The 26,610-nt window shown below is 43.4% G+C and overlaps 2 protein-coding genes across 3 annotated transcripts in view; one reads left to right on the forward strand and one right to left on the reverse strand.

Moving 5' to 3' along the window:
- Positions 1–26,610, reverse strand: part of camsap2b (calmodulin regulated spectrin-associated protein family, member 2b) — a 57,391-nt gene that overhangs the window by 19,318 nt on the left and 11,463 nt on the right. Inside the window, 2 exon segments of the mRNA XM_076980886.1 lie at positions 1,508–1,585; positions 12,826–12,987. Coding sequence (XP_076837001.1) covers positions 1,508–1,585; positions 12,826–12,987 — 240 coding nt within the window.
- On the forward strand, positions 903–12,608 carry LOC143482536 (sterile alpha motif domain-containing protein 9-like). 2 transcript variants are annotated; one of them, XM_076980884.1, is made up of 3 exons: positions 903–1,035; positions 1,809–1,879; positions 6,693–12,608. In XM_076980884.1, exon 3 carries the CDS (start codon positions 6,700–6,702, stop codon positions 11,668–11,670), a length of 4,971 nt encoding a protein of 1,656 aa, XP_076836999.1. In that variant the 5' UTR covers positions 903–1,035; positions 1,809–1,879; positions 6,693–6,699; the 3' UTR covers positions 11,671–12,608. The 2 variants fall into 2 exon arrangements, with proteins under 2 accessions (XP_076836999.1, XP_076837000.1); XM_076980885.1 differs by having other exon boundaries at positions 6,698–12,608.

The raw sequence follows: 26,610 nt of genomic DNA on the forward strand, positions 1-26,610 counted from the left end.
AATTCATTTGTTTCATTTGCCAATTCAAAGTTGCTTTGCCAATTGTGATTTTCGGAATGAATCCTCCACATTGACCCATCTGGGCAGTGAGAACACACACACTAGTGATCACTAGGGGGCTGTGGTGCAAACGTGCCCAGAGTGGTGGGCAGCCCTAGTCCAGCATACAGGGAGCAGTTGAGGTTAAGTGTCCACATCCCTCCAGTCCCAAGACCAGTTCCCTAACCACCACACCATAGCTTCCAAGTGGTGGTAATGAGCCAAGAGCACACACACACACACACACACACACACACACACACACACACACACACACACACACACACACACACACACACACACACACACACACACACACACACACACACACACACACATACGCTAGGGTTAGGGTTTTTTCCTGATCGCGTGTGGGAGCTTCCAGGAGTCTTGGGATGTCTGGTAGGTATTGAGCTGTGGGGTTAATTTGGGTTGGATATTATATTGACAGTAGGGCTGTAGTATTTGACTATTGAGCAACTCCCAGTTTCAGAAGCAGCAGACATGTTTGGCAGTGCAGGGTCGAGTTTAATGTCCATCTCTATGACAAACACAGCACAACACACGCAGTCAGAAATAAGTAAAGAACAGAGGAGCGTAGCAGCTCAAAACTCTGTCTTAGTCACGTCTCACTTGGCCTTAAAGGGAAGGTGTGGTGAAAGCTACACAGTAACAGATCTGGGTTGCTCAAGGTGAATGGGGCTGGTTAAAGGGAGTGATTAGCAGGCAGGTGATTGTTAGCGAGGACGTGTGCGATTGTTGTGTGATGAAGTGGGCGGCTCCCTTGCAGAGCCGGTCCGTCCTACCGTGACTGATCTTAACACAGAGTATGTTTAACTTTCGGTGTCAGAAGAACCTGGTAGGCTCTCCGCTTACATGTAATCTTAATTTTAAGTGTCTCAGTGTTTTGTACTACCATGGGAAAATTCTGCTAAATACAGATTTTCTGAAATACCGTGATAGCTGAGTAAGACAACAAAGTTCAAAGAGCTAAAGGTGAGATTTTCTTTTGCATATTAGTTTGTCTTAAGATGTTGCTTAATTTCAGGGAGTGTTTGAGAGCTTCTTTTTGAGAACTTCCTCTTTTATAACCATAATGAATGGCTAATATACTTACCGTAGAAAAGTATTTCTGTGTAGTTGTCAAGTCACAGCAGATAGGTTAATTACTGTTATGCAAGGCTTTTGCTCTCCTCAATAATATATAAAAAAGAATTATATGAAAGATTACTTATCATCAAAGTGATATTCTTCAAACAGAATTTTGAAGAATTCTTGAAATATTCTTGAGAAGAGAAAGGTCCCATTTTCCTTGACAAATTTGAAAGTTGTAGATTTATAACTAGTTTATGGCCTGAGTAATCACAGCGTCACCTTTACTATGTGTCTATAAAGCTGTGTCTCTCATGTTCAGCCACTACTGCACAAAAATTCCAACAGGGTGTGTGCCCACACATTCAGTACTCACCTGCTGAACTGCAGATTTGCCCTCGACTGCATTTCTTGTCTGTTCTTGAGCCAAGATCTCTCTTAAGTATTCATTTACCTGTATTGAAAACACACAGACAAACTTAAATACATGATTGTTTAGTTACATTCTGAACAGACGTCTTTATCTTGGTGTAAAGTCAGTAAAAGTGTCACTGGGTGGTGCTGGTTTATAATAAATATATAATAAATTCCATTTGGGAATGAGCCAGAAATGTATGAGTGAAATTGAGTGAAAATATGTTTGTATTTACTGAATAAAACATTTTTTTCCCCATCAGCGGATTGAACAAACAAGTGTGTGGAGAGAATAGCATGACATTTTCTTGAGGCTTGGAACTTGGAAGCCAAGGTGGGTCAAATGTTTGTTTATGATTATGGACCGGATCTATAGATTATGTATTCAAGTGAATTACCACTGGCAAATAGGCTGATATTTTTAAACAATGAATACTTGGCAGTGTTAAAAAAGATATTTTGTAGATGCATTCCTACAATTTAGATTGAAAGAATATAAAGAAACTTTAAAACTAGTGGTGGGACTTTAACGCGTTAATTTCGATTGATTAATTAATTACAGGAAAATTAACGCATTTTAACGCATTTAACGCATGAGATACTTTTGCACCGTGGAATGTTTCTCAGTGCACGAGTTCCAGACATAGAGATTATATGGACGCACAATAAGATGAGCATGATGGAGATGACTGAAGAGGCTACGCTGGTGGATGGGAAATTTAAATATCAGAAACTTCCAGATGGAAGTACAAACAAAAATAGTGTTATTTGCACTTCATGTAGGAAGGAGTTCGCTTATCACAGGAGCACTTCCACCCTTCGTTACCACTTCAACGCAAAACATGTTGGGCTAACGCGCAGGTCAGTAATGATAACTTAGCTGCTAAATGTATTACTAGTGTGATAGGGTGACCAAACGTCCGTATTTCCCGGGACATGTCCGTATTTCACATCCTGTCCCGGGTGTCCCGGGTTTTTTTTTTTAATTAGGAAATGTCCTGGTTTTTAAATTATCTTCATTGGACCATTAAGACTGGATTAAACTTTCGCGAGTGGCCGTAGCGCGCGACTCCGCACGCGTTTATACATGACGCATCACATTATTTGCAGTGTTGTTTGCTCTCTGTGGTCGAAGATAAAGACTTACAAGAAGCGCTGCACATTGCGTCAACTGATGCAAGTTGCGAACTACCGTCCAGAAAGACAATGTCGAAGAAAATCCAGCAGCTGTATGATGAGGAAAGGGAAGTAAAACAGGTTATTGTGAAGAGCACCACAAATGTGGCTCTGACTGGGGATCACTGGACCTCTGTTAGCAACAAGAATGATCTTGGTGTGACAGCTCATATTATAGATGATGAATCTATAGATGATGAAGATCCAGTCATTTGCTTTGAGCATGCAGAAAACCACTTCTAGGCACTATGGAGATGCCTGTGGCAGAGGCCTGGGAAATTAAAGAAAAATATACCATCTAAAATGGTATTAAAAAACATCTTCTGATTTACTTCAATTCTTCCAATATCCTGAGCAAAACTCCCAAAATTAAACAACATTTTTGGTCAGAATTTCCAGTGTTCTGAACTGTTTTCTGCACTCATCTATTGGTCTGTGTAGTAGACTGGTGGAAAAATAAACAAGATGTTGAAGTTTATGGTTATGTTCATTGATTCATTCATCATTCAAACTTAACTTAATGTTTCTCATGTTAAGTACTGAAATGCGATTAAAATGCGATTAATTTCGATTAATTAATTACAAAGCTTCCGATTAATTCGATTAATTTTTTTAATCGCGTCCCACCCCTATTTAAAACGTATTCTTTCATAAAGAAAATGCTTATACAAACATGTAAAACGGTATTTCGTTGGATAAAATCTAGCAATTAGTGACATCTAGTTGTAATGAAAATGTCAAATGTAATAACTGCAAGTAGTGTAGAAATATATTTTTGTGGCAGTATATGATCACATGATGAATATAAGTAATGCAATCTTAAGAGTCAGTATGGAGCCTACCTTACCTGCTGAGATCTCAAAGAACAATGTAATCATGAATAATGTCATGATTACAAAACAAATAAATGGTACAGTAAATTTATTTTCACTGATATGACATTTACGTACCTATGTATTTACCAACCTGGTCTCATATCTCAGCGCACTTTTACAGAACCACAAATATGTACCGACTTGCTCTCCCAGACTTGCTTCATGTGGAAGCATTAGCTAGGTAATCTAGGGTTAGGGTTAACTCTAGTTAGCTAGGTAATCTAGTTGAGTGAAATAGGGGATGACATTGGCAGAAAGGTGCAGGTAGGAAAGATGGATTGCAGCTGATATTTTTTTTTAAGCTACACCATCTTAAAGATGTCAATCGTTAGTGTTAGCTTTAAAAAATCATCTGAAATCATCCAAGAATGCCTCATGCTAAGTTACTGTAACAATTCGAATGGGCAGACGCGATCAAGTGCGGGAGAAGAATTACCGTATTTTCTGGACTATAGAGCGCTTCAATATAAGCCGCACCTACAAAGTTGTTTAAAAAAATGGAAAACATTGTATAAGCCGCACCGGGCTAAACTCAATACATTTACCGGTAACTGAACTGATCAGTTTCCGAACAGTGCCTGTAGCATAAAAGTACTGATCAAACAAAACAGAAAAGTTACGGATTTGTTTATTCACCGTCCTCCTGCGCACTGAAACCACTGAAGTCATCTTCTTCAGTGTCGGAGTTGAAGAGCCTCAGAAGAGCTTCGTCACATACCTTTTCTGTGGTGATGTCAGTGTTGCTCTCAATGTCGCTGTCGTCATCCCGGGGTGAAGCTGGCTCTGATGCTGTGGTGGCCTCTTCAGGCAGCAGTCTAGCCTTTCGGAACCCACTGATGATGGTAGATTCCTTCACGCTGCTCCACGTAGTTAGTATCCACTGACGGACATCAGAAAATGATGCTCTTCGCATGCGGCCAGTTTTTGTGAAGGATTTATCGCCGCTAGTCTTCCAAGCCTCCCATTCACCCCGGAGTGCTGCTTTAAATGCACGATTCACGCTGTCCAGGGGTTGCAAACACTTTGTTGTACCTGCAGGAATCACAGCAGGTATCGAGTTGGTTCTCTTGATGACTGCCATCACTGAATTGGTGATGTGGGCCTTCATACTGTCCAAAACAAGCAGCGCCTTTTTACGGAAAAATCCTCCTGGGCACTTTCCATAGCACTCCCTTAACCACTCCTTCATTAGACTTTCTAACATCCATCCTTTCTGGTTGACTTTACCCACAATACCCTTCGGGAGTTGGTCTTTCGACATAGTTTTGTGCTTAAAAATGACCATCGGGGGAAGCTTCTTTCCAGATGCGGTGCAGCCCAGGACACAGGTGAAATGTGTCCTCTTGTGCCCGGTGGTTTTAACCATAATGGATGATGCACCCGCCTTGTTTACAGTCTTGGTCAAAGGCAGATCAAATGTCAATGGCACTTCGTCCATATTTATAATGTTGTTTGGTCCTATGGCGTTCTCCGCGATCTTTGTTTTAACAAATTCTCAGAAATTTGCAAGTTTGTGCTGGTAGTCTGTGGGGGGAGTTACTGACAGAGAGTTGTCCGCGCCCTGATAGACAAGCTCTTTCTTTTCATAAATCGAAAACACCAGGACGGTCCTCCATTAAAATCTTCTATATACATTTCTCGAGCAAGAAATTTGGCTTTCAGCCGGATTTGCATGGTGGATACACCTCGGCCACCTGCTATTTGAGTGTTAATCCAGTCCTCAAGAATATTTTCAAGTCGAGGCCACCTGCTCTGAAAGCCTTTTTTGTTTTTTGGCATTGACCGAGTTATTCCTGCTGCCGTTTCCAGCGCCGAATCATTGATTCATTCACGCCAAGCTGATAAGCAGCAGCTCTATTTCCTATACTTTCTGCCAGATCGATGGCCTTCAACTTAAATGTGGTATTATACGAATTTCTTCGTGATGTTTCCATGATAAAGGTGTGATGAGGGGGTTTGAAAAAATGCACGAACATAAAAAAAAAATGGATGAACTCCGTCGTGCCTGCTGCTTGCATATGCTAAATGAAAACGAGCACTTTCTTTCTTCTTTGATTTACAACCTACCACCGGATTAACTTTATGCTGCGCCCCCCTGACGGGCGAAGAAAAATCTACAGATAAGCCGCATCATTCAAATCGCGGGGGAAAAAGTAGCGGCTTAGAGTCCGGAAAATACGGTATATTTATTTAATAAACAAGAAAAACAACTAAACAGAAAAACCTGGCAAGGATGAACACATGATTATGGGGTTTAAATACAAAGACACATTTAAATACAAATAACACATTAGGCGATGCAAATGACCCTACAGGAAGCGTAACACGTATGGGAGATAATAAACAGAATAACACAAGAAATACAAACAATGAAACCGGAAACAACCACGACACAAAGGTACAAGGAGTCAAACACAATATAAATTTACAAACAGGGAGAACGGAAAAACTACGAACTAACGGAGAGCATGAATCAGAACACGAACAACCAGAACGTAAGGGAATCAGAAGTGTAAGGTAACCCAGGACAACGCACAAATGTGACGCAATCAGAAACAATGGCCGACCAGGGAGAAAATGAAAAAAAATAATAATAAATTCCATTCCAGGAATTAAACAAAACACAGGTGGGAACAATAATCAAGGGGCAGGGAAACACGGTACAGGGGTGTGACAGACAACAGTTAACCATAGAAATCGGGAAACAAGGCGGGGTGGAGGGTGGAGCTAGGCGTTACAGTTACATTGTTGTGCAGCAGAAACATACCTCAAGTGCCCCTAAATATAAAATCAGTTTTTAAAAATATGTACCCCTTCTACCCAGAATCTGAACGATTTATGGGAAAAGGATATTGGAATAGGAATCTCTGAAAAAACATAGCTAATGGTATGTGGTTGTGGTTCTACAAAAATGCGCTCAGAGGCATACATATCTCACGAGACCAGGTAGGTACTGATATGACAATCTATACAAAATGTTAATGCCTGTTATTTTTTGCCTTAGCTGTTTTTTTTATAACTTTTTGCAATGAAATTCTGACTGGAAGGAATGAGAGAGGTTATTTCAGTGAATGTTTATTTAAACTGTTCTTTCAGTCTAGACATGAGTCACAAAACAGAACTCCCTCGGAGAGTGGAAGAGTGGACAAAAGAGCAAGTTCGCCACTGGCTGACAGACGATCTGAAGGTGGACCAAGCGTGGGCCGACAGACTGTACGAGGAGGAAGTATCAGGGAAAGAACTGGTGTGCTTTAAATCGGAGGATCTGAAACAACTAGGCATTAAGTTTGGTCCAGCTGTTCAAATTATAAACACATTAGAGGCTTTAAGAAAGACCTATAACAATGAACAACATAGGGTCACATCAACCAACATCTCTCAAACACAATTAAATTCAGATACTGGATATTCAAGCACTCAGGATACTGATGCAAAGCCAGATATAAAAGAAATATCTGATCACAGCCTGTCAGAAGGTAAACAGCAATCAGGACGTAAGAAACAAAAAAAAAACAAGCAAAAATCACATAAAGGATCCCGCCCTGATATCACTTCCATCAAATCCAGCCCTGATATTACATCCATCAAATCCAGCTCTGATATCTGCAAAGAACAAAGCAAAAATGAACCAACATCTAGAAGTTCAATCACTCCAACAGCAGAATCACGCACAGAAAAAAGCCTCCTTGAAAGGACTAAAACTATCAACACACAACATAAAGAATCAGCAGCAAAACCTTCACAAATGACTGAAAGTGATGTGTCAGAGATGTCGTTACAAACGGAAAAAATCAAAGTAGAATCACTGTCCACGAAGCCAAATAAATCTAAATTTACATGTAGTTTCTGTCCATTTGACCAGCATTCTGCTTCCCACAGATACATTGAAAATTACTGCTTACCACCAGAATCAGGACCAAGTAATCTAACTGCTCCGGTACATGAATATAAGCTTTTAGCAAGAGCAGAAAACACTGATGCAATGAAGAAAAAAATCAACAGAGAGGTGTTCAGGTTTGCAGCAGGATGTATGAACAGCAGGACAAATGGAACAATCCACTTTGGTGTAGCAGATTCCAAAAACTCAGAATATTCTCACGGTGAGATTATTGGCGTCAGTGTCAATGAACAAGATGTCATCATTGATCACTTTAACCAGGGCATTAAATCAAGCTTTGAAGAAAACACTGATGATGCGAAGAGATGCATCAGACAGCCACGTTTTGTGGAAGTGCTGTCCAATAACAGCACCTTGTCTGGGAAGTTCGTCATAGAGGTGGATGTTGTCCCAAATCACAACATAGTTTGTGGAAAGACATACAGTATCCGCACTTTTGATGAAGAGAATCAATGGAAGAAAAGCAAAGGAAAATCACTGTTTATAAGAGAAGGAGCTGCAACTAGAGATGTGTATAAAATTGGAAATCCCAGCGAGCTGCAAGCTGAAATGTCTAAAGTGACGAGAAACAGCAAGGTTCTGGACACAGCAAGAAAGGAGGCAGAAATTAAGTCTCAAAGAAAAAAAAGACCAAACGACGGAGAAAAACTGGTTAATCTGTTGACATGTGGAGGGGGGACTCTAGACTATTATAATTACTACATAATTGTAACAAACAAAAGCCACCCAGATCAACTCCAACATCTCCAGTTTCTGACTACTCTAAAACTTTTCTGTGTGCTGGACTTTGATCCAGATTCTGTGAAAAATGGCTCATGCCACGAATACAGAAAAGTGAGAATTGCAAATATTCACACTCCAGAGCTGTTCCATGGTGATCCAGGAACATTAACACAAAATCTAAATTTGTACAACCAAACCAGCTGGGTGTTGTGCAATGGAAGAGTGGACATCAATAAGGAAGGTGACAAACCCCTTCCTCCTAGTGAGTGGTTGATAACCAAAGCTGGAGATGTTCAGGACATGGTGTCCTACCTGTGCAATCCAGATACTCTTCCAAGAGGGAGATTCTTAGTTATCTTCCTTCTTCTCTCTGCTGTTGAAGCTATGAATGATCCAATATTTGAAACATTCATGTCATTTTACAAGAATCTCAGAGGAACACAAAACATTATAAGCATTTGCACATCAGACAATGCATTTCACAAATGGAAAGATTTCATCCAAACCAGAACTGAGCAAGCTGGGCAAAACATCTGTGAATTAGAACTCAGTCAGATCAATGGAACCATACTGGGACTTTGCAAACACAAAAAAACAACAGATAGACTGCTGCCTTCTGATGGAGGAAGCTCAGTGCTTCTAAAACAAATAGATGAAGATTCAGTGCCCGCTCTGGACATCCTGTGCCAAAACCAATGTGAAAATGTGTATGATGAAGACAGTAAAGAATTCCAAGACTTCAAAAAAACAACAGAGGCTGGATTCTACCGAGGGGATAAAGTGCAATGGTGGAACTTTTATTTCGCAGAGAAAACCCCAACAAAGCCATTTATAAAACGGGACAAATATACTCAGATCATTAAAATGATCAGATCTCAGACCAAGGACCCCACGAGTAATTGTGTAATGGTGAACCTTTTCCATCAACCTGGCTGTGGTGGCACAACTTTAGCCATGCATGTAATGTGGGATCTCAGAAGAGAATTCAGATGCGCGGTGTTAAAAGATAACATTGTGTCAAAAACAGAAGTGGCACAACAAGTTGTCCAGCTCTTAAGGTTTGGGAAAAGTGGGCTTTCATTTACAAATCCAGTCCTGTTATTAGTGGAAGACTCAGAAGAAACAGAGAACACACAAGAGCTGCAGCACTGTTTAAGGAAAATGATAGGTGAACTGGATGCACTTGTTATTATCCTGAATTGCTTACGTTCAAAAACAGCAAAAGAAAAATACAAAAATTGTGTGATTGACAGTCAGTACATCACTGCAGCTCTGTCAAAGGATGAGCAACAAGCTTTTGAAGTGAAACTTCAAGAACTTCAAGAAATCCATGAGACACCTGAAAATTTCTACAGTTTTATGATCATGAAATCTAATTTTAATGAGGATTATGTGAAAAATGTTGCAGAAAACATCTTGAGAGATGTTGATGTTGGAAGCAAACAAGCACAACTCCTCTCTATTCTTGCACTGTTGATGACATATGTAGCCGAATCTAACATCTCCGTATCTCTCTGTGAGGACTTCCTTGGCATCAAGAGGAATCTCTGGGGTAAGGAAACTGTCATGGACAAAATGGAGCCTTACTCATGTTTGCTAATTGAACACCAAGTTGAATATGGAGTACACAAAGCCATCCGCATTGTTCATCAACGGATTTCAGCTGAGTGCATCAAGGTATTGGAGGAGAGGCACAGAAGCCCAAAATCGGACATAATCCTTAACATGTTACACTGTGATCTGTTTTTTAGAAGGGGAATAGGCAGAGATAACCTCCTGCAGTCACTGAAGAACATGCTAATCACACGGCAACGCAAGACAGAGGGTGATGAAAAAGACACACTATTTTCACCTTTAATTGAAGACATAAAATCTGAACAAAATGGCCTAAAAAAAATTCAAGACATATTAACTCAAGCATCAAAGAGATGTGATAAAGACTTTGCATTCCCTCAAGCATTAGCAAGGCACTTTTATCTGAGTGAAAAGAACTTTGCCCTCGCAAAGGACTGGGCAAACAATGCTAAAGCTATCAAAGAAAACTCATACACAGTTGACACAGTTGGCCAAGTGCCACGAAGTGAACTAAGACATAAACTTGAAATGAAAAAGCAAGACCAAACACCCCTTACAGCTGAGGATTTGAGAGAATTTCTTGAGCTAGCTAAAGCTGCCATACAAGCTTTCCAAAGAGCTCAGATCTTGGCAAAGACAGATGATAATGCTGATGTTGAGGACAGACGTCACTGGAAGCAAAACACTTATAACATATCAGGATACATGAGTGAAATTGACATGACTATGACAGTCTTTGACATTGTTAAAGGACTTCCAGTGTTTGAGGGAAAACACTCTCATGACTGCCTAAAGCAATTTTTTAAAGGAAAAATGCATTTGACGTCCATCCCCACAGATCAGAGTGATTCACAAGGGGAATTAATTGATGTGCTAAAAGACTATGAAACATTTCTGATTTCTTTGAAGTCAGTTTTGGACAATGATTTTAAATTTCTTGAGGAGTATTTCACTTACACGAGAGAAAAGGGGCTTGTTGACAGAGAAAAGCAGGACAAGAACAGGAACTGGATATCTGAACACTTTAAAAGTTACATCTCATTATTTTGTTCATCGTCAGAGGAAAAACAAAGGGCAAAAAAATGTAAACCTAAACTGAGCTTATTCATGGAAACTGAAGAGTGCAGGATGTTCCTGGAAGAAAATAGAGCAAACAACTTCCCAAGAATTCTTCAGTTTTTGGAGTTCCGAAACAAAATGATTGAACAAATCGCTGAGAAACATTCATTCATCTACAAGAACGCTAGCCCCAAGTCTCTTCAGGACAGAATGAATCATTTACTCACACACATAATCCTTAAACTGAGCAAACCTGATTCAAAATTGGCAAAAACTCCAAAGGAACTGAATGACCTTTTGAAGGAAATTTTGCAAGAAGTTGGGTTACAGCACCAGTATCCAGAGCCCTACTACCTAGCACTTCTGTTACTATGGCCCGGGAGAAAGCATAGTGACCAAAACAAAGATATAAAAACATATGTGGAAAGGATAAGAATTTCATGTCGGAAGCAATTTTCCCATATTTTCAGAGCAAGAACTCCAATCGTCCACTTTTATCTTGGCAAGTCGGATGGATTAAACAGACTGATTTCCAAAGCTGCTCTTGATAATTGTTTCATTAACGTTGTTAAGCGAAATGTTCTCTGGCAAAGTGCAGACATTTTCAAGGAGCAGAAAATTAAAGACAAGCTCCTGAGAGTAAATGGCACAAGTGAGCAAGGGGAGCTTTATGCTGAGTACGGAAACCTGAGGATCCCTGTCAGACCTACTTACCTCGGTGGAATAAGAAGTGGGCACAGCACAGAGAAGGTGTCCTTCTATGTTGGCTTTGCCATCGACGGACCACTTGCCTATGACATTCAGTATGAAGACAGTTAAGCTATCAACAACACAATCTTTGTAGAGCTAGGAAATATGCAAACAGGGTATATGCCGTATGCTAAAGAGCCTGTGTGCTCTTCACCAACAATATTCATTTTATTGAACACTTGTTTTAGAAAGTAAACTAAAGCACAAAAATCTTTTTTTAAGATATGATAATCCTACATAGAGCACTCATTAAAAGAAGTAAAAAATAAAATATGGGCAAAAAGCATTAATAAAAAACAATAACAAATGTAGTATACTGTTCAGAAGTCATGACAGCTGTGAAGGAACACACACGTGAGATGTGCCACAATATGATGTGATGGAACACACACGTGAGATGTGCCACAATATGATGTGATGGAACACACACGTGAGATGTGCCACAATATGATGTGATGGAACACACACGTGAGATGTGCCACAATATGATGTGATGGAACACACACGTGAGATGTGCCACAATATGATGTGATGGAACACACACGTGAGATGTGCCACAATATGATGTGATGGAACACACACGTGAGATGTGCCACAATATGATGTGATGGAATACACACGTGAGATGTGCCACAATATGATGTGATCGAGGGCTAACATGCTCATTACTCTGTTGGGAACCTTTATGGCTTTAGATATATGACCCATTAAAGTCTGTGATGTGTGCAATAGATAGTTATTCATTTTTCATTAGTAAACATGATGATGTAATAATATACAGTGAAACCCCAAATTAAATTGTAATCTATAATAAGCTCTCAGAGTTCTCATTTAACTGTATGTCAGAATTTAAATACCCTGCTCATAGTTTGGCCTTGGTATCAATATAATTTTAAGAAGAGAATTTGTAAGTTTAAACATGAAAACTGACCTCCTTATGTGATGTGTTCCACAGTTAGAGTTCCACAGGAGGAGTTTGCAAGACGTTAATTGTGAACATCCGACCAACCTCTGATGTATTTGTTTGGTATTTTGTGGGTGTTTTGATGAATAAATAATGCAATTCCTGCTAATACAGGCCAGTTAACTGTGTGACATGCAGGTTTCAGCAGTGTGCTCTCGTGGGCATAACTACACATTAGTTTCGGGCATGGTGGGATATAATGACGTAGTGGTTTTTAAAAACACACCGTGCCTGTCGGCGGGCTGAGGATGAGAACTCACCTTGTTGATCCAGGTGGTCACGGCCTCTTCAGCATCGTAAAGGAAGTCTTCCTCGGGGAAGAGGGGGGAGTATTTCTGCACACAGCTAAACACCCTCTCCACACTCATCATCTCCACGGTGTACGCCATCATGAGTGTGTCTATCATCGCCAGATGTGCACTCTGCAAGGGAGAGACAATAATCACCAATAGATAGATAGATAGATAGATACATACATACATACATACATACATACTTTATTGATCCCGAAGGAAATTTAGCGTTAATACGTCAAACATTCTGTTCTCTAATCACCAGTACATCAAATATACATCACCATGAAAGTGATACCGGACCTGTGACCAATTCTCAATGAGTTTTACAGACATATATAAATAAAACTGTTCTGTTCTAATTCTGTTGCGATTTACTCGCCGGCTAGGGAACGTGGAACAGGTAAAGTGTACTGCACAATGTCCAACGGCAAACAATAAACCTCCCTTTTAAATTAAAGCTTTAATTACCAAATAATCTGAGCATTTAGTAAGTCATGCACAAATATAACATGCATCAGAATTGTTGCACACAGAAGTAGTAGTTTATTTTGCATTCTTATTGGCTGTTGTAAGGTTTCTCTCACTTTCTCATTGGCTGTGGCTCATCACCTCTTCTGCTACTTGTTGTGTAGATTTACTGCCAAAAATTTTAACTTCAAAAATGTTGTCGAGTCACACTAAAGCATTTAAACCGGCTGATCTGAGCGTGCTGAAATTGTCTCCCGCTTAACAGTTACATGTTCATTAGGGGTGCAGGAAAAAATTGATCCAAGCTCGAATTGCGTTTCTAACATTGAACGATTCAGAATCGATTCTCATTTTGAAAAAATAGGTTTTTTTTATTGGGTACGGGTGTGCCTGAAGAGACTGAAAAGACGTTTTCAGGATCGTTGGAGAACATTCAACAACGAAGGGATCCAAGTTGAATAGAGGCTACAAATATTTTGTAGAAGAATTAATTCACGCATATCAGGGTAAGGTGATACCAGCTAACACTAGCTAGGTAACTAACTAACTGTTATTTAACGTATAGCTAGTTCCATTAGTCATCCTACGGAGTGGTAAAACAGTCAATATTATTATGATATATATTATAATATTACGAGTGATACTGACAGCTTTAGTTAACAATATCTAGCTAGGTTAGCAAGCAAAGTGACGTCAGCTAATGATTGTTTGATTTACATCAGTATCAGTAAAGTTCATGACACACACCAAGTTATTAAGTGTTATTGTTTATTCAGTGTCCAATATAGTCAACAGCAAAGTGATGGTCAGAGCTAGATGAGCTAGATGCTACTGATCAGAGCTAGATGCTACTGATCAGAGCTAGATGCTAGCGGATCAGAGATAGATGTCGTCAGATCAGAGCTAGATGCTCTTGTTCTTGGACTCTGCCATTGTTTAGTGTGTAACGGAAGTAACTTTACCCTGCGATGAGAGCTTCCGGAAGACAAAATGCGGAAGTGTGAAAAGGGCCTATAATGCTGTAATACTGTGAAGTCGTGGTCAGAGGTGAACTTCAGTATAGCCGGTGTGTATTTTATTTTAAATAATTAATACCCTTGAGCCAGTGTGTCTTTGGACATAATAATAATGCCGTTTGCTGTGACTGATAATTAAAGTCTAGCTCTTATTTATGCATTAAAACGTACATCGTAAGTCCGAATTTGACACAACACCAGCTGAAAGCTAAAACTGTCGCACATGAAATGCTACATGCACCATTCAGAAACTGATCAGTTCAGTTAAAAGTATTCCGTTCAGTAGATATATGCGGCTTTTAGAAAATACGGTATTGTAACGCTGTGTGTGGGCGGAAGGACGAGACACGGGTCCTTTCTGCTGCAGCCAACGTAACTCGCTTTTATTTGCACAATGAACATACACACACACACACGACGAGCAAACTAAGACAACGACAAGCACACGATACTGCGCGAACGCACATTAAATAGACAAACTACATGAGCCCCAAGTGATTACGAGACGGGCCACAGGTGGTACGAATGAACACACGCAGACACAACCACACCCACGAGGATCCACAGACACAGACGGCAAGACGCAGACGACGTAGACACACGCCCACAGGGAAGGGTCCGGAGCTGTTCCGTGACAGAACCCGCCACCAGGGGCTCGCTACTCCCGGAGCGTCCGGCGCAGCTGGAATGCCCCGAACCTACACCGACGGGCAGGTCCGGAGCCGCTGGGTCTACGAGCCTCCGAGAGCCGTCACCCCTGACGGCAGGACCGCCACGAACCCCCTAAAACACCCTCCCTGGGAAGACGGGGGAAAACACGTTAGACACACCAAACGGGACGTTCACGAACACACAGACGGGCACACTAACACACAGAGGCACGAAAGGGAACAAAGGGTTAGGCACACAAACGGGAAGACTCACAAACACTGGCACACACAAACATGGAACAGGCGCCCAGCTACGCGCAAAGAGGAGAGCTAGGAGGAGAGAGAGATCGGGAGCTGCGGACGCTGCGGGAACCTTTCCACCTCCAGCCTCGGCTGCCGACCCTCTGCCGGGTACAGCACGGCTGGCGGACGTGCCAGGTGCAGCACGGCTGGCGGACGTGCCAGGTGCAGCACGGCTGGCGGACGTGCCAGGTGCAGCGCGGCTGGCGGACGTGCCAGGTGCAGCGCGGTTGGCGGACGTGCCCGGTGCAGCGCGGCTGGCGGACGTGCCCGGTCCAGTGCGGCTGGCGGACGTGCCCGGTGCAGCGCGGCTGAAGGACGTGCCGAACGGGCTGTGTGGGCGGTCCCCCTCTGTCTCCATCTCCTCTTCTCCTTGATTCCAGTCCATGGGCCGCTCCGGGCTGTAACCTCGGGTGCAGTCCATCTTGCTGTAACTGGAGCGGTCGGAAGATGGGGTCCACCTCCCTTTCGTGGTCTCGTCCGACAGTTCCGAGGGGGAGAGGCGCTCCTCGTCCTCTCCGCTACCGGAGCCCTCGGACGGAGGGTAGTCTCCACCGTAGCCCACGGTGGAGGCGTCGTCTAATGACGGGGGGTAGTCCTCTCCACCGTAGTCCACGGTGGAGACGTCGTCCAACGACGGAGGGTAGTCCTCTCCACCGTAGTCCACGGTGGAGGCGTCGTCCAACGATGGAGGGTAATCCTCTTCACCGTAGTCCGGCTCCGACTCCTCGCCTGGGGAGTCCCCCTCCTCCAGCTTGCTCTCGGGGTCCCTCATCAACCCGCAGAGCTCAACGGCGTGTACCCGCAGGGGTGAGGGCTCCCTGGAGGACGAGGGGTGATACACCCTTCATATTCGCACCGCCTCCTGGCGGAGCCCCTCCGCCGCCTCGGGGTTCAGGTGCTCCCGAGCGTGACGCAGCAGGGACGCACATACCGGGTCCCCCTCCAGCTGCGCCAGCGTAGGCGTGGTCTTGTCCTGCGGGGGCTGGTGTTCCTCCACTCCATGGCCGCCCTCTGGTGGCGTACCTGTCTCGTGCCACTCGAGGACGCCGACCCGTATGGGCGAGCTCCCCCGTGAAGACGAGGGCGAAGAGTGGTGATGCCGCTTGCTGGGTTTCTTCTTACCCTTCTTGGACTTGGGCTTATAGCCGGGCATGGTCCTGGTGTCTCGATTCGGCTTGTTGTTCTGTAACGCTGGGTGTGGGCGGAAGGACGAGACACAGGTCCTTTCTGCTGCAGCCAACGTAACTCGCTTTATTCGCACAATGAACATACACACACACACGACGAGCAAACTAAGACAACGACAAGCACACGACACTGCGCGAACGCACATTAAATAGACAGACTACATGAGCCCCGAGTGATTACGAGACGGGCCACAGGTGGGACGAATGAACACACGCAGACACAACCACACCCACGAGGATCCACAGACGCAGACGGCAAGACGCAGACGACGTAGACACACGCCCACAGGGAGGGGTCCGGAGCTGTTCCGTGACAGGTATATATATATATTTTTTTCATCTGTGAAGTGGAAGTTCTGGCAGCTAACGTAAGCCTACCCATTTTATTAATGTAACAGCACTTTTATTTTTGGAAGCACTTTCATATATTTTTAATTTTTGTGATAAAAAGTGTAATTTTGTTTCTGGAAGTGGCATGTTCTCAGAAATAGGCAGCTAGCCTTTTTACAGAAAGAGCAGTATTTTTGTATAATTACATTTTTGAGTAGTGGCAAGTTCTGGCAGCTAGCCTAAGCCTACCAATTTTGTTTATTTTACTACAGTTTTATTAGTTTAATGTAGTGTTCTGAGTGTCGGCCTCAAAGATATTGTGTTGTGTTTGTACAAGTTAAAAACATATGTGCAAGAATAAATAAATCAGACATATTGTCTTGGATTTACCTTTAGGTGTTTACATTATTGCAATATGTTGATAAAACCTTTACAATAATAATATCTTTATCTATGTACTCTGCTTTCATGCCAGCAGACTGGAGTAGCTCGTTTTGAATCAAGAATTGTTTTTTAATTGGAAGATAATCGTTTTTGAATCAAATCATTGGGATCTGAAAGAATCGGGAAAAAATCTAATCGTGACCCCAAGAATCGATTCTGAATCGAATCGTGGGATTCCCAAAGATTCATAGCCCTAATGTTCATGTCTGACTCACCCACCTACTCACACCACCAAAGCACACCTAGTAGCACTGTGTTTAGATCTGACGTATTGAGGTGTTTAATGTACATTATGATGTTTTCTTGTTAGGTTTATATACACTTACACACACACACACACACACACACACACACACACAAACAAGGTCACATATCTTTTCAACAGAGTTCTGAAACAGGAACAGTGTGTGTGTGTGTGTGTGTGTGTGTGTGTGTGTGTGTGTGTGTTTGGGTGCATGTTCACAATTACACAATGAGTGACATTCCCCTGCCCTTTACAATCACAAGGCCCTCAGTAATCACACCTCTTCCTGTCCACTATGCAGTGTCCTGTAGTACTCTGAACTCCCGTAGTAATTCCAGACAGCTTTCTGGATTTGCGTCATTGCATGAAGTTCTATAACTGGTCCACATTTACTAGGACTGCACAATTAATCGTATTTTATCGTCATCGCGATATGAGGTTTCACGATAAACACATCGAAAGAGCCACGATAACGCCTTGAACAACAGCAAACTCAAATTGCATCACTTGCGTGCATTATCTGCGACCAGCAATAGAGGGAGCTCTTCGTACCGCAGACTATGATCACGTGACGTAAGTAGGTAAGAGGCAGAGCGAGGTGAACACGCTCATCAGACACGCGATTTCTTAGTCCGGAATAAATGAGCACAGCCAGGCCAAGTGCCGAAAAAATTTCGAGAAGCCAAGACGTACATGAGGATGAATTGGAACACGACAAACCTTTACCACCACTTAAAACACAACCACAAACAACTATATGAGGAGTGTTCAGCAAAAAATCTGAAAGCACAGTTAGATCTACCCAGGGTTGCCAACTTTTGAAGATCGCTTGGAGTGAGATTTGAACCTGGAGGAGGTGGCGAACGTAAAATTGACACAAATTAAGTATTATATCGCGATCTATCTATCGCTGGTGGCCGAACTAGTAACTCATTGAATCATATATGTGTATCAGAGGTAAATAAACTAGATTTTTTTTTTTCGGCGTAAGAAATCGGACGTGTGGCGTGAGAGCGTGTGAAGACGGTCAAATGCGTGTGTCTCACGCTCAATGCATGAGAGTTTGCAACCCTGATCTACCTCTTGTCACGATGCAGCTTCAGGTGTAAAACAAAAATCCATCGCTCAAATGTTTGAAAGCGTAACTCCATATGACCTGGGCTCACGGTGTCACAAAGAAATAACCGATGCCATCACATACTACTTGGCTGAAGATATGGTGCCATTTAAAACGTAATCTTCCCCTTAATCTTCTTTAAGAAGTTGATATGACAAATTGTCCAATGCACGACTAAATGTAAAATAAAAAGACTAGTTAGAAGTCAGGAGAATTAGAAAAAATTAAAATGGATCGCTGAGCTTATTTGCAGTCTGTTGGCATGTTTTTGACTTTAATTGTTAAATATTTTCTGACTGTAGAATTATACACTGTAAACAATGATTTGTCCGTTCAACCTAAAAAATTACTTAATGTGGTAACAAGATTGAACTGTGTTTAATCAACTTAAAAAAAGACATTAAAAGTATTTATTTAAAGTTATATGGACAAACAGCATTTTACAGAGTATACCTAACTTTTAGAAAAACTGAACTGTTTTAGAACAGTTTTTTACAAAAAGTTTTTGTGCTTTTATGTTGGCTATGTTGCTTCTGTGATGCTGAGCTCTAGCTATAATAAGTTTGTGCTATTACTATAGAAGAGAGCCTTTGTTTGTATTTTATTTCATTTATTTTTTAACCTTATTTTTCTATTATTTACTTATGTATTTATTCATTTGTTTTATTATTATTAATAAATGTTGAGAGAACACAGCCTTGAACAGCACAATATGTTTGCACTATTATTACTTGTACATGTGTTATCTAATTTTAGATTTCATCTATTGTTGAATAAACCTGCAAAATATTTGGAATTATTCTGGATTCATTACACAGTAAAAAACAAAACAAATTAACGTGCTGCTGTTCAGAGAGACACTACATATCTGTATTTTAATCTTAATTTATCATGTTTCACATCGATATCGGGATATCCAACAACGTTATCACACATCACAATTCTAGTCCATATCGTGCACCCCTAACATTTACTAATTTTTTCTCTTAAAAGTGTCTTTATGACTGCATTACTGCATATGTGCCCAGCCCTAGCTGCAGGTTAAGAGAAAGGTATGTGGTAAGGTGTGAATGTTAAAGGTATGTGGGTTAGACACATAGTGACACTTGTATGCAGACGTACAACCAGGTGTGTCACTGGGTCATGGTTACCTGTTGATGGTTACCAGGTGGAGTCAAGAGAATGTGGGATGGTGACTGTCAGCATGAATGTCCAACAGCACAAGACAAGGACATTGAGGTTGTGGTGTGTGTTGTGAAGTGAGACCTCGTGAGGTTGTGGTGTGTGTATGGAATACTGATGTCTCCTTCACAGCATGTCTAACATCTTGTCCTGTGTATAATTACATAATGATTCTCTTAATAATATAGTTTCAAGCCATAACGTTATGGTGATCTGACCACTGATCTGGTGTTCGTGGGAGTTTGTCTCTGGAGCTGAGGCCAGTAATGATCTATGGATGTGGGCTTTTAAAGTTCATGAAGGTAAACATTCATGAGATTCTGTTTTTTTTTTAAGTAATGTAAAAAATATTAAATATTAAAAAATAGCAGGAAATACAGTGGTGGATAGTTAAAGTAAACAGAACTCTGGAGCTCAGAAAAGGTTTGAAAAGTGCTGGAATTTAGGCTAAAGTACTTGAAAATGCAACTACTTTGTTTCACAACAAATATCTGTCTGACTGAACAGTTCTCCTGTATTACGTTAACAAATACGAGCCTCTTGTAATTCCAGGACGAAACATGAGAGAACATGAAGACGTTAAGATTGGGCGTTTTGAAAATAAACAACCATTAAATAATGTGATTAAAAGCTAATTATTTAAAATCATTTCGGGTATATGTATAAATATTTAACTTAATAAGTTTAACGTGCTGGGAAATATTGAAATGGACCTTTAAAGTGACATACAAGTCCTTTAATTACACCTTTTAAAGGTGTATTGTAACGATTCACGGGGCGGGGAGATTAGCAGGAGTGACGCAAGTGCAAATAAGAAAGATTTAATAGAAAGACAGTGGTAAACCAAAGGCCAAAACACAGAAGGCAAAAGGGTAGCTACACTAAACAAAGGAGAAGACACCACTAAACAGGTAAGCTATATAACTGGGAATGTAAAGTATGAGGACATAACTAACAACTACATACATATACGGGGAGAACATACACAGGAGAAGCAATGACTACAGGGGCAACAAGGAAGAAGCGAACTACAGCATAAACAAAACAATAAACAGGCAACGAGATAACAAACACCAATGGCTACTAATGATGGGGAACACAACAATGAAACACAAGCACATAACCTAAAGAGACATAACCCAAACAAACAAGGACTAGGAGTGACACTAAGAGCAAGAACAAAAGACAAGGCATGAACAAACAAGAAGACAGAGAGAACCGAGGGACTCACATACAACGAATGACCGACAAGGGAATGAAACACTCGGGGTTCTTTATACACAGAGACAAGACGGTGAAACAAGACTCAGGTGTGTGGGTACTAACGATGAGGGCGTGACAGACAGACGGAGGAACGAATGGGAGCAGGGAGCTAGGCGGGACCAGGGAGGAGGGAGGGGCTGGACGTGACATAGCCCCCCCTCAAGGCGTGCAACTCCGGGGCACGCCAACCAGGAAGGGCCGGACAGACGCCGGGGACAGAGACACCACGACACAGAGGGAGACGAGAGGGCGAGGCCGGGGCAGGGACAACAGACACGGGGCAGGACAGACACAACGGCCCGGACTTCGGACGTATGGGAGGACCGGGACAAGGAACGGGCGGTGACGTGGGAACGGGGCCAGACGGCACAGGACAGGGGGCCAACACAGGAGGCGGGACCAAAGGGGCTGGACAAGACGAGGTCAAGGGCACAGGACCGGACACCAGGGAGGACTGGGATGCAGGGGCAAACAGGCGGAGGACTACTTAGATGGGTACGGGAACAAAGTGGGTGACGATCTGGGGAACAGAGACAGGGACAGAGACATGGAGGACACCACCAGGGACGGACACAGGGATGGGCACGTGGACGCGGACAGACATGCACACAGGAACGGGGACCAAAATGAAGCCAGGAAGGGGACAGGGCAACAAAGGGAACATAGGTAGACGTAAAACAGGAACAGAAAGAGGGTCAATGTCCGAACAGTTCGGCAAGGGGTCATCCCCAGACCGCTGGCGGGCAAGGCAGTCTCTGCGGGGGCACTCGCAAACAGTGGAGCGTCCAGGGGCGCCGACGAAGCCGGAGGAGGTTCCAGAGGAACAGGTAAGTCCGGCTGAGGGACAGAGGAGACCGGGGACCTCGGCGGAGAGGCCGCAGAGGCCGGCCGACGGCCTGCAGGGACCGGCCGAGTCCGTTGGCTGGCAGCGGGAACAGGCGGGGTCCGCTGGCGGGCAGCGGGAACAGGCGGGGTCGCCGTGCAGATGTCCTCGAAGGGCGAGGCCGCCGTGCAGACTTCATCGGGGGGCGTGACCACCGGACCGACGTCATCGGGTGGCCTGGTCGTCGCACAAACGTCATCAGGGGGCGGAGCCTCCGTGTCGACGTCATCAGGGGCCGGAGCCTCCGGGTCGACGTCATCAGGGGGCGGAGCCTTCGGGTCAACGTCATCAGGGGGCGGAGCCTCCAGGTCAACGTCATCAGGGGGCGGAGCCTCCGGGTCAACGTCATCAGCTAGGTCGACGTCATCAGGGGGCAGAGCCTCCGGGTCGACGTCATCAGGGGGCAGAGCCTCCGGGTCGACGTCATCTGGGGGCGGAGCCTCCGGGTCGACGTCATCAGCTAGGTCGACGTCATCAGCTAGGTCGACGTCATCAGGGGGCGGAGCCTCCGGGTCGACGTCATCAGGGGGCGGAGCCTCCGGGTCGACGTCATCAGCTGGGTCGACGTCATCAGGGGGCGGAGCCTCCGGGTCGTTCGGCCACGATGTGGAAACCTGGGTGATGCAGGTGGGTATGGAGACCTGAGGTCTACCGGCACATGCACTCGGGCCCACACTCCTCCCCCCCTGGCTGACAGGGCCGGAGAGCTGGGCCATGAGAGGCTGCTGCACCAGGGCATTGCCTCCCCCAAAAGCCCCTCTCCGCACCGAAAAGAGGGCCGGATGGCAGCACCCGCAAACAGAGTTTAAAAATTAAGTTGCTGAAGCCCTCCACCGTCCACGCTTCATCCAAGCGTCGTGACAAAACTATGTCTGCCCACTCCAGCGCTTTGTTCTCCAGGAGGGAGCGCATAAAAAGCACCAACACCCTTTCAGGTGGAGGGGGGCAAGTTAACAGTTGAAAGTATATATTACACTGAAAGAAGAAATAGTCCGCAGACATAGTCTCCCCATTGTATACATCCGGGCAGGGAGCTAGTGAGGGCAAAGCAGCGTATCTACCTACAGAGTCCTTAGTCAAGAAGGATTGTAGGTTGTCCAGGCGTGCTTGGAAAGAATCTTTTTTGTCATGTGGCATCGAACCAACTGGAGTAAACGACTCTTGCTGCGTCAACTTAATTAGGTCGGTCATTATGTAACGATTCACGGGGCGGGGAGATTAGCAGGAGTGACGCAAGTGCAAATAAGAAAGATTTAATAGAAAGACAGTGGTAAACCAAAGGCCAAAACACAGAAGGCAAAAGGGTAGCTACACTAAACAAAGGAGAAGACACCACTAAACAGGTAAGCTATATAACTGGGAATGTAAAGTATGAGGACATAACTAACAACTACATACATATACGGGGAGAACATACACAGGAGAAGCAATGACTACAGGGGCAACAAGGAAGAAGCGAACTACAGCATAAACAAAACAATGAACAGGCAAAGAGATAACAAACACCAATGGCTACTAATGATGGGGAACACAACAATGAAACACAAGCACACAACCTAAAGAGACATAACCCAAACAAACAAGGACTAGGAGTGACACTAAGAGCAAGAACAAAAGACAAGGCATGAACAAACAAGAAGACAGAGAGAACCGAGGGACTCACATACAACGAATGACCGACAAGGGAATGAAACACTCTGGGTTCTTTATACACAGAGACAAGACGGTGAAACAAGACTCAGGTGTGTGGGTACTAACGATGAGGGCGTGACAGACAGAGGGAGGAACGAATGGGAGCGGGGAGCTAGGCGGGACCTGGGAGGAGGGAGGGGCTGGACGTGACATGTATGAACCCGGCAAACATGACTTTGTTCATTGCGCTGAGACGTGGCAAAAGTTACAAAAGTCGAGAGGTGCACAACCTCACGAATCAACAGCGCGAGGCCCTCGCGCACGGGCGGTGCCACTGCGATTACGTCATTTTCGCCGCGCGGACGCGTCAAGTATAAACCAGTCAGCTGTCAGAAACAGCTTTGATGTGTGGCTATATTATATACTATATGACCTAACACAAGGATTGTTTGCTACAGCAAACGAGCCTGCACACACACACACACACACACTAATGATCATGCTTCATGTTCTCTTCATGTTATATTACCCTCTACTGATGAAAGTCCAACAAGCTTGATGTGCAGACTAATATTCAATTTTTCAGACTAATATTCAAATATGCAGATGAATATTCTAATACTCAGGCTGCTATTCTAATATTCAGATGAGTGTTCTAATATCGAAACTAATATTATAATTTTCAGACTGATATTCTTCCCAAGATTACCGTCTGAAAAAAGGAAATAAAGTGCACAAGATTAAACTGTTATTCTAATGCTGCAACACCCCCTACTGGCCAAAATATGTCCAACTACACATGATGAGAGGCAGTGGGGCTGAGTGATAGGCTGGGTTAGGACCAGTGATGGCTTAATTACCTTGAAAAAGTAATCCAATTACTGATTACTCCTTTTAAAAGTAACTTAGTTGCGTTACATATTACTTCATTTTAAAAGTAACTACGTTAGATTACAAGTTACTTTAGTAGTTACATTCAGCAGCAAAATGAGTTTTTCCAATACTCACTTTATTGGAAGTGCATTTTTAACAGTAACAATGTATCTCCTGACATTTAAATAATGTATCTCCTGACATTACATTTGTGTTGCTGTGCGGTATTATTTGTAAATATATTTGTAAACATAATACAAGTGAACTATTCAGTCAGACAGCTATTTGTTGTGAAACGAAATACCATTACAATTTCGAGCATTTTAAGTAGGCTACGTTAGTCAAAATTCCAGCACTTTTCAAACCTGGAACACAAAGCAACATAAAAATTAGTCAGGTAAATGTTCCTTCCCCTGTTTTTGCACTGCACAGAATGACGTGAACGCGCTCGCGCTCTCACAGGGTCGCGCGCAGTGTGCAGAGTCGTGCGCTACGGTCAGACGCAAAAGTATAACTTAGCCAAGAAGAAAGCAAAAATATATATATTACTAAGGAAAATAAAAATAGTAACGCAGTTACTTGGATAAGTAACTTTAATCTGATTACTGGACTGGAAATAGTAGCGCGTTATATTACTCGTTACTGAAAAAAGTGGTAAGATTAGAGTAACACGTTACTAAGTAACGCGTTACTGACATCACTGGTTAGGACTGGGTTAGGACTGGATTAGGAAAGAGTCATTACTGGGTTAGTACTGGGTCAGGACTGGGTTAGGACAGGGTTAGGACTGGGGAAAGCATTGAGGATTTAGACGTGTGCGATATAGTCATGCTCACTAAAAGATCTGGGGTGTGTCAACTGTATGGAAATGAGGTTTGTGCGTGTGTGCTTGGGTAATTGCTAAACCTAACCCTAATCCTAACACCTAATCCTAATCCCAAACCCTAACCCTAATCCTAACACCTAATCCTAATCCTAACACCTAATCCTAACACCTAATCCTAATCCCAAACCCTAACCCTAATCCTAACACCTAATCCTAATCCCAAACCCTAATCCTAATCCCAAACCCTAACCTTAATGCTTACCCTAGTTACCATTACCAATGCAGTTACCATTATAGTTACCATTACCAGTGCAGTTACCATTACCAGTACAATTACCAGTATAGTTACCAGTCCAGTTACCATTAGCAGTACAGTTATCATTATGGTTACCAGTATCAACCAGTCCTAACAGCGTGAGCGTTACATAACAGGACCAAGGCTACAGCGTGGTACCACACCTCTCCCAGCTGTGTTCAGTACCACACCTCTACCAGCTGTGTTCAGTACCACACCTCTCACAGCTGTGTTCAGTACCACACCTCTACCAGCTGTGTTCAGTACCACACCTCTCCCAGCTGTGTTCAGCGTGGTACCACACCTCTCCCAGCTGTGTTCAGTACCACACCTCTCCCAGCTGTGTTCAGCGTGGTACCACACCTCTCCCAGCTGTGTTCAGTACCACACCTCTCCCAGCTGTGTTCAGTACCACACCTCTCCCAGCTGTGTTCAGTACCACACCTCTCCCAGCTGTGTTCAGTACCACACCTCTCCCAGCTGTGTTCAGTACCCCACCTCTCACAGCTGTGTTCAGTACCACACCTCTCCCAGCTGTGTTCAGTACCCCACCTCTCCCAGCTGTGTTCAGTACCCCACCTCTCACAGCTCTGTTCAGTACCACACCTCTCCCAGCTGTGTTCAGTACCACACCTCTACCAGCTGTGTTCAGCAGGGAGATCTCATGGTAGTTGCCACAGAAAATCCACAGGATTCACTCAGGAGCTGCACTCAACCGCAGAAAGACAAACACACAGACCTGTCTCTCCCTTCTCTTTAAACACACAGACCTGTCTCTCCCTTCTCTTTAAACACACACACCTGTCTCTCCCTTCTCTTTAAACACCCACACACCTGTCTCTCCCTTCTCTTTAAACACACACACCTGTCTCTCCCTTCTCTTTAAACACACAGACCTGTCTCTCCCTTCTCTTTAAACACACAGACCTGTCTCTCCCTTCCCTTTAAACACAGACACGTGTTTCTTCTCTTTGTTATTCTTTACCTGTTTTCTCTCACACCCCCTCGCACACTCTCTGTCACATACACTCTCCCT

Source organism: Brachyhypopomus gauderio, chromosome 19 (assembly GCF_052324685.1).
Source record: "Brachyhypopomus gauderio isolate BG-103 chromosome 19, BGAUD_0.2, whole genome shotgun sequence".
Classification (NCBI taxonomy): domain Eukaryota; kingdom Metazoa; phylum Chordata; class Actinopteri; order Gymnotiformes; family Hypopomidae; genus Brachyhypopomus; species Brachyhypopomus gauderio.

What these genes read in the sequence shown, in the direction of transcription:
- LOC143482536 (XM_076980884.1), top strand. Translation starts at nt 6,700, where the DNA reads ATGAGTCACAAAACAGAACTCCCTCGGAGAGTGGAAGAGTGGACAAAA.